Raw genomic sequence first — 8,750 nt, 5'->3', positions numbered from 1 at the left:
CACACATATGTGCACACACACACACACACACACACACACACACACACACACACACACACACACACACACACACACACACACACACACACACAGATACTTAGAAAAGCTAACACTAATGAGACATATGCAGGTCTGTGGTTAAAGAGGGTACAAAGATTCGCCTCTAATGTTCTACTGTTTGAGTACCAGCACCTGGTATCAATTTCCAGTTCTAAAGTTTTTACCCTGGTATGACAACAGTAAATTGAGTACCGATAATCCCTTAAAGCCCTGAAACAGGCACACAGGACCTACTGAGACATACAGGTGTAGGATCTTAATAATTGACATTTCCTGTTGCGGCAGAATCATTTTCCTGCTGTAGCAAACTTGCTCCTATTAAGATCCCACATCTGTAGGGGGAACTAAGAGGCACACTCAGATACTCTTAGACAAACTGCTAGAACAACACTAGGATACACTGAGACTGTCCAGGCATTACAGATGTTATTATATTTACTGTAGTCAGTTACGTTACCAGCTCAAATTTTGTAATCAGATTACAGATACTTTTGAAAAATTGGATGATTACTTCTTGGATTCGTTTTAGGGAAGAGAAAGGGGGATACTTAGTCAGTTGAATATGGAAAGGGGGATACTTAGTCAGTTGAATATGGAAAGGGGGATACTTAGTCAGTTGAATATGGAAAGGGGGATACTTAGTCAGTTGAATATGGAAAGGGGGATACCTAGTCAGTTGAATATGGAAAGGGGGATACCTAGTCAGTTGAATATGGAAAGGGGGATACCTAGTCAGTTGAATATGGAAAGGGGGATACCTAGTCAGTTGAATATGGAAAGGGGGATACCTAGTCAGTTGAATATGGAAAGGGGGATACCTAGTCAGTTGAATATGGAAAGGGGGATACCTAGTCAGTTGAATATGGAAAGGGGGATACCTAGTCAGTTGAATATGGAAAGGGGGATACCTAGTCAGTTGAATATGGAAAGGGGGATACCTAGTCAGTTGAATATGGAAAGGGGGATACTTAGTCAGTTGAGTATGGAAAGGGGGATACTTAGTCAGTTGAATATGGAAAGGGGGATACTTAGTCAGTTGAATATGGAAAGGGGATACCTAGTCAGTTGAATATGGAAAGGGGATACCTAGTCAGTTGAATATGGAAAGGGGATACCTAGTCAGTTGAATATGGAAAGGGGGATACCTAGTCAGTTGAATATGGAAAGGGGGATACCTAGTCAGTTGAATATGGAAAGGGGGATACCTAGTCAGTTGAATATGGAAAGGGGGATACCTAGTCAGTTGAATATGGAAAGGGGGATACCTAGTCAGTTGAATATGGAAAGGGGGATACTTAGTCAGTTGAATATGGAAAGGGGGATACCTAGTCAGTTGAATATGGAAAGGGGGATACCTAGTCAGTTGAATATGGAAAGGGGATACCTAGTCAGTTGAATATGGAAAGGGGGATACCTAGTCAGTTGAATATGGAAAGGGGGATACCTAGTCAGTTGAATATGGAAAGGGGGATACTTAGTCAGTTGAATATGGAAAGGGGGATACTTAGTCAGTTGAATATGGAAAGGGGGATACCTAGTCAGTTGAATATGGAAAGGGGGATACCTAGTCAGTTGAATATGGAAAGGGGGATACCTAGTCAGTTGAATATGGAAAGGGGGATACCTAGTCAGTTGAATATGGAAAGGGGATACCTAGTCAGTTGAATATGGAAAGGGGGATACCTAGTCAGTTGAATATGGAAAGGGGGATACTTAGTCAGTTGAATATGGAAAGGGGATACCTAGTCAGTTGAATATGGAAAGGGGGATACTTAGTCAGTTGAATATGGAAAGGGGGATACTTAGTCAGTTGAATATGGAAAGGGGATACCTAGTCAGTTGAATATGGAAAGGGGGATACCTAGTCAGTTGAATATGGAAAGGGGGATACTTAGTCAGTTGAATATGGAAAGGGGGATACTTAGTCAGTTGAATATGGAAAGGGGATACCTAGTCAGTTGAATATGGAAAGGGGGATACTTAGTCAGTTGAATATGGAAAGGGGGATACTTAGTCAGTTGAATATGGAAACAGGGATACCTAGTCAGTTGAATATGGAAAGGGGGATACTTAGTCAGTTGAATATGGAAATGGGGATACCTAGTCAGTTGAATATGGAAAGGGGGATACTTAGTCAGTTGAATATGGAAAGGGGGATACTTAGTCAGTTGAATATGGAAAGGGGGATACCTAGTCAGTTGAATATGGAAAGGGGGATACTTAGTCAGTTGAATATGGAAAGGGGGATACCTAGTCAGTTGAATATGGAAAGGGGGATACTTAGTCAGTTGAATATGGAAAGGGGGATACTTAGTCAGTTGAATATGGAAAGGGGGATACCTAGTCAGTTGAATATGGAAAGGGGGATACTTAGTCAGTTGAATATGGAAAGGGGGATACCTGGTCAGTTGAATATGGAAAGGGGGATACTTAGTCAGTTGAATATGGAAAGGGGGATACCTGGTCAGTTGAATATGGAAAGGGGGATACCTAGTCAGTTGAATATGGAAAGGGGGATACTTAGTCAGTTGAATATGGAAAGGGGGATACTTAGTCAGTTGAATATGGAAAGGGGGATACCTAGTCAGTTGAATATGGAAAGGGGGATACCTAGTCAGTTGAATATGGAAAGGGGGATACCTAGTCAGTTGAATATGGAAAGGGGGATACCTAGTCAGTTGAATATGGAAAGGGGATACCTAGTCAGTTGAATATGGAAAGGGGGATACCTAGTCAGTTGAATATGGAAAGGGGGATACTTAGTCAGTTGAATATGGAAAGGGGATACCTAGTCAGTTGAATATGGAAAGGGGGATACTTAGTCAGTTGAATATGGAAAGGGGGATACTTAGTCAGTTGAATATGGAAAGGGGATACCTAGTCAGTTGAATATGGAAAGGGGGATACCTAGTCAGTTGAATATGGAAAGGGGGATATTTAGTCAGTTGAATATGGAAAGGGGGATACTTAGTCAGTTGAATATGGAAAGGGGATACCTAGTCAGTTGAATATGGAAAGGGGGATACTTAGTCAGTTGAATATGGAAAGGGGGATACTTAGTCAGTTGAATATGGAAACAGGGATACCTAGTCAGTTGAATATGGAAAGGGGGATACTTAGTCAGTTGAATATGGAAAGGGGGATACCTAGTCAGTTGAATATGGAAAGGGGGATACTTAGTCAGTTGAATATGGAAAGGGGGATACTTAGTCAGTTGAATATGGAAAGGGGGATACCTAGTCAGTTGAATATGGAAAGGGGGATACCTAGTCAGTTGAATATGGAAAGGGGGATACCTAGTCAGTTGAATATGGAAAGGGGGATACTTAGTCAGTTGAATATGGAAATGGGGATACCTAGTCAGTTGAATATGGAAAGGGGGATACTTAGTCAGTTGAATATGGAAAGGGGGATACTTAGTCAGTTGAATATGGAAAGGGGGATACCTAGTCAGTTGAATATGGAAAGGGGGATACTTAGTCAGTTGAATATGGAAAGGGGGATACCTGGTCAGTTGAATATGGAAAGGGGGATACTTAGTCAGTTGAATATGGAAAGGGGGATACCTAGTCAGTTGAATATGGAAAGGGGATACCTAGTCAGTTGAATATGGAAAGGGGGATACCTAGTCAGTTGAATATGGAAAGGGGGATACCTAGTCAGTTGCACAACTGAATGCATTCAACCGAAATGTGCCTTCCGCATTTAACCCAACCCCTTTAAGTCAGAGAGGTGAAGGGGGCTGCCTTATTAATCGAAGTCCAAATCATCGGCACCCGGGGAATTAAGTTCAGAAAGTGTGTTTGCAGAAAATGCATGACGACACCTTTCTGTTTACTCAATGACATTCAATTCAGAATTTAAAAAATGTGCAAGTTTAAGTTTGTTCCACCTGAAGGAGTCTGATGACGAGTCAGATATCCCTATGATGACATACCAAATGCATTTGATGGATGCCTCTCAAAGTGATCCTTCAGAAGTTTTGTCTAATTTCAGACAGTAGAACGTGGTGTACAGCAAAAAAACATTTTTTTCCCCCTGATTTTTGGTAATTCATATGATATGTTGCAAATCCAATTCGTAAAAAATGCTACGAATTTGTTGTGCTTAAGATCACAGATGGCATCTTTAGGGGAAAAGCAGTCTAAAAGTAACTGAAAGTAATCAGATTACATTACTGAGTATGAGTAATTCAAAAGTTGCGTTACTCATAATTTTGGACAGGTAACTTGTAACTGTAACCGATTACATTTACAAATGAACCTACCCAACCTTGTGCATTATTATACTTAACAATACTCACTCAATTGTGAGTCATTTCTGAGACACATCATTCTAGAGACGTCAACACTAAACACTGTTTTGTCACAGTTTCATTTCATTTCATTTTTGTTTTGTATGCAAGGTTAAAGTAAGGTTATCACCTTACCTCAATGACTCTCTGATTTTTTCAGAGAAAGGGACTCTAACATCTGATTTCTCAGCCAACTGGTCCACTTTTCCCTCATCCAGCACCTCTCTGTGAACACAGTAGCCCACACGCCTTCTCTCCTCCATGGTTGGGCCTGTGTGATCTGTTAGAGTCCCGTATGTGTAGAGGTCACCTCTGATAATTCCTTCAACCTTGTCTCTCCCTGTGCTCTGATGTGTTGTGATCTTATGACTTAAATGTCTTATGTCTCAATAGAAAGTGGCTTCAGGTTGATTCTCAAGGATCAGTTGTGATATCCCATTTGTCGTAGTTTCAACCTGTGGAAAGATGTTTCTCTCCTTCAATGTCGGTTTGTCCAAATATGTTCATCCAAATGCTTGATGAATCTGTGTCTAAACTCTCTGGGCCTTTGTATGACTTTGTTCCAGTTAGAGAGGATATTTTTTATCTAATTAATCCCTTTGAGATTCACTGAGAGCCACACTCTTTTCCTCCTTAGCCTTCTCTGATACTGAGTATTCCCGCTTGTCCAAGTATCTTGACAGTGGACCTTGAAGACAAAACAGAGGTATAGTCGTGGAGGTGGGGAGGACTGAGGAGGAGAGCAAAGTCCCAGTCAATCATTTGTCACAGCTGAGACGGACAGCCAGGCATGCGGTTGGACATTGGAGCTTCAAGCCAAGGCAGTGAGACAGCAGGTCTTTAGAAAGAGACAATATGAGGAGTCTTATCTGGGCCTGATTAGATAGAGGACATCATTCAGTCGAGTCAGGGATATTACCATTGTTTTTGCTTACACTGTATGGATGGTGTACGACCAGGTTGTGTGCACAAACTGATACGGCCCCAATAATGATACTAGGGGACCTTGAGGTATAAATAATGAACCTGTTGGGCTGGAGTTTGTTGGACATTCTAATGTTAAAAACCAAATCTCTTTTGGAACAGGTTATTGTTGGTCCATGTCAAAGGAAATGCCTAAAACGGTGATCCTGGATGACCTTTCAACTTTGCCCTCCAGTTCACCCCTCTTGTGGAGTCCCTAATATGTAACTATATGTATGCTCTCTGCTCTCTACTTATTATCTACGGGCAGTTCTTCTGTCCCTCCCTTTGCAGTAAAGTTAAATTATAGGCTGTACTCTCTTCCCCCCCCCTCTTCTGACATGGAGCGGATATTTAATATTTATTCATATTTCATTTCTATCTGAAGCTTGATGATATATGTTGAAACAATATGACTTTATTTACTATTCAAAAGGTTCACATAGACTAACATAGAAGTGTTGGCTTCATAAATTTGCATTGGGAAAAGACTCCTAATGATAAGTAATCTAATAGGGGTGTTGCACCTGTCAATCATTAAAAGTAAACCCACCGTTGTGGAAACTGTGTGTGTGTGTGTGTGTGTGTGTGTGTGTGTGTGTGTGTGTGTGTGTGTGTGTGTGTGTGTGTGTGTGTGTGTGTGTGTGTGTGTGTGTGTGTGTGTGTGTGTGTGTGTCAGTGCTATTTGGTAAAATTCTTAATTTTGTGTATGTATCAGAAACAGGGGTGGCTCAACTTACCCCACTCTCCCCTATGAAACATCAGCTCAATTTACCCCACTCTCCAAAATAAAACATCAGCTCAACTTACCCCACTCTCCCCTATGAAACATCAGCTCAACTTACCCCACTCTCCCCTATGAAACATCAGGTTGACATGTTTATTGTCATCAGGTTTCCCCAGCTGCAAAGTCAAAATTGCCTGTATTGTAAACATTTATGAAAAAAAAAAGTGCTTTTTGGTCTTAATTTAAGGTTAGGGTTAACAGTGTGGTTACAACATGGTATCACAGGATAACGTCAGCTTGGTTTAATTTATTTTTTAATGTCACAGTAGTTAACAGTTCATTCTCTTCTATCTCCCTCTACTCTTTCCCTGCCTCCCCTCATCTCTCTCTCTCCTTCTCCCTCCTCTCTCCCACAGACAGGCCGACAGACAGACAGACAGACAGACAGACAGACAGACAGACAGACAGACAGACAGACAGACAGACAGACAGACAGACAGAGACAGACAAACAGACAGACAGACAGGCAGGCAGGCAGGCAGGTAGGCAGGCAGGCAGGCAGGCAGGCAGACAGACAGACAGACATACAAAGACAGAGACACAGACAGGCTGACAGACAGGCAGTTAGGCAGGCAGAGAAACAGAAAGACAGTTTCAAGTTAATAAAAACAAAAATTGACCAATATCCTCTTCAGAATTCATTCAATAATTCAATTAGTTTTCTAGAACTGCAAGACCATTGTGTCCAATGGAGGTCAAAAAACGCTTTTGGTTCGATTGACTTCAGATGTCATATGCAGGGTCCCCAGATCACAAATATGGAACATTTGGGAAGATTCAACTTTTTTAACCCTTTGAAACCACCCCTACGATTCCCAGTTAAGTCACGTCAATGTACAGCTTCCTGGGGACACTGTTTAACGATGCCCTGTCTTTCAAATCTTTACGTTAAGAATTGACCGATAGATGTGAGATGTTGAGGACTAAAAACAAAAACAGAACTATTGTAAAAGAGATTGTGTCCGTAAAATGTATATAGTATGTATGTATAAGCTGGAAGTAGAAGCCTAAGTGTTGTTGTTCATTCATTTACTCCAATTAGTGTAGTGTAGGGTTAGGGGAGGGGTGGTAGTGTTAGGGGAGGGGTGGTAGTGTTAGGGGAGGGGTGGTAGTGTTAGGGGAGGGGGAGGGGTGGTAGGGTTAGCGGAAAATAATGAAGGAAAATATATTTTAAAAAGAAGTGTGAAAAATATATATATGTACATATATACAGTTGAAGTCGGAAGTTAACACACACCTTAGCCAAATACATTTATATCCGTTTTTCACAATTCCTGACATCTAATCCAAGTATAAAATTCCATGTCTTAGGTCAGTTAGGATCACCAATTAATTTTAAGAATGTTAAATGTCAGAATAATAGTAGAGAGAATGTGTAACGGTTCTCTTGTGGTGAAGGAGAGTCGGACCAAAATGCGGCGTGTAGATTGCGATCCATGTTTAATAAACATACGTAAAACATGAATCAATACAAACACTTCAAAAACAACAAACGTGGAAACGTAACGAAAACCGAAACAGCCTATACTTGTGTAAACTAACAAAGACAGGAACAAGGACACTAAGGACAATCACCCACAAAACACTCAAAGAATATGGCTGCCTAAATATGGTTCCCAATCAGAGTCAATGATAAACACCTGCCTCTGATTGAGAACCACTTCAGACAGCCATAGACTAAACTAGAACACCCCACTAAGCTACAATCCCAATACATACACACCACATACAAAAACCCATGCCACACCCTGGCCTGACCAAATAAATCAAGATAAACACAAAATACTTCGACCAGGGCGTGACAGAATGATCTATTTCAGCTTTTATTTCTTTCATCACATTCCCAGTGGGTCAGAAGTTTACACAAAGGCAATGCTACTATTGAGTGTAAATTGTTTAACTTGGGTCAAACGTTTTAGGTAGCCTTCCACAAGCTTTTGGCCCATTCCCCCTGACAGAGCTGGTGTAACTGAGTCAGGTTTGTAGGCCTCCTTGCTCGTACACGCTTTTTCAGATCTGCCCACAAATGTTCTATGGGATTGAGGTCAAGGCTTTGTGATGGCCACTCCAATACCTTGACTGCGTTGTCCTTAAGCCATTTTGCCACAACTTTGGAACTATGCTTTGGGTCATTGTCCATTTGGAAGACCCATTTGCAACCAAGCTCAAGATGTCTTGAGATGTTGCTTCAATATATCCACATAATTTTCCTACCTCATCATGATTCCATCTATTTTGTGAAGTGCACCAGTCCCTCCTGCAGCAAAGCACCCCCACAACATGATGCTGCCACCCCCGTGCTTCACGTTTGGGATGGTGTTCTTCGGCTTGCAAGCCTCCCCCTTTCCCCTCCAAACATAACGATGGTAATGGCCAAACAGTTCTATTTTTGTTTCATTAGACCAGAGGACATTTCTCCAAAAAGTACAATCTTTGTCCTCATGTGCAGTTGCAAACCGTAGTCTGGAATTTCTATGGCAGTTTTGGAGCAGTGGATTCTTCCTTGCTGGGTAGCCTTTCAGGTTGTGTCGATATAGGACTTATTTTACTGTGGATATAGATACTTTTGTACCTGTTTCCTCCAGCATCTTCACAAGGTCCTTTGCTGTTGTTCTGGGATTGAATTGCTCTTTTCGCACCAAAGTA

At 41.4% G+C, this 8,750-nt stretch overlaps 1 protein-coding gene across 1 annotated transcript in view; it reads right to left on the bottom strand.

Annotated features, from left to right (window-relative positions):
- Positions 1-4,617, bottom strand: part of slc26a6.2 (solute carrier family 26 member 6, tandem duplicate 2) — an 18,018-nt gene extending 13,401 nt beyond the window's left edge. Inside the window, exon 1 of the mRNA XM_031803928.1 lies at positions 4,490-4,617. Coding sequence (XP_031659788.1) covers positions 4,490-4,617 — 128 coding nt within the window. The remainder of the gene's footprint in view (positions 1-4,489) is intronic.
- Between the last annotated feature and the right edge of the window lie 4,133 nt (positions 4,618-8,750).

This window comes from Oncorhynchus kisutch, linkage group LG24 (genome assembly GCF_002021735.2).
Source record: "Oncorhynchus kisutch isolate 150728-3 linkage group LG24, Okis_V2, whole genome shotgun sequence".
In the NCBI taxonomy this organism is placed as follows: domain Eukaryota; kingdom Metazoa; phylum Chordata; class Actinopteri; order Salmoniformes; family Salmonidae; genus Oncorhynchus; species Oncorhynchus kisutch.
Note: the sequence above shows the minus strand (reverse complement) of the source record. Positions and strands in the feature narration are given on the sequence as shown.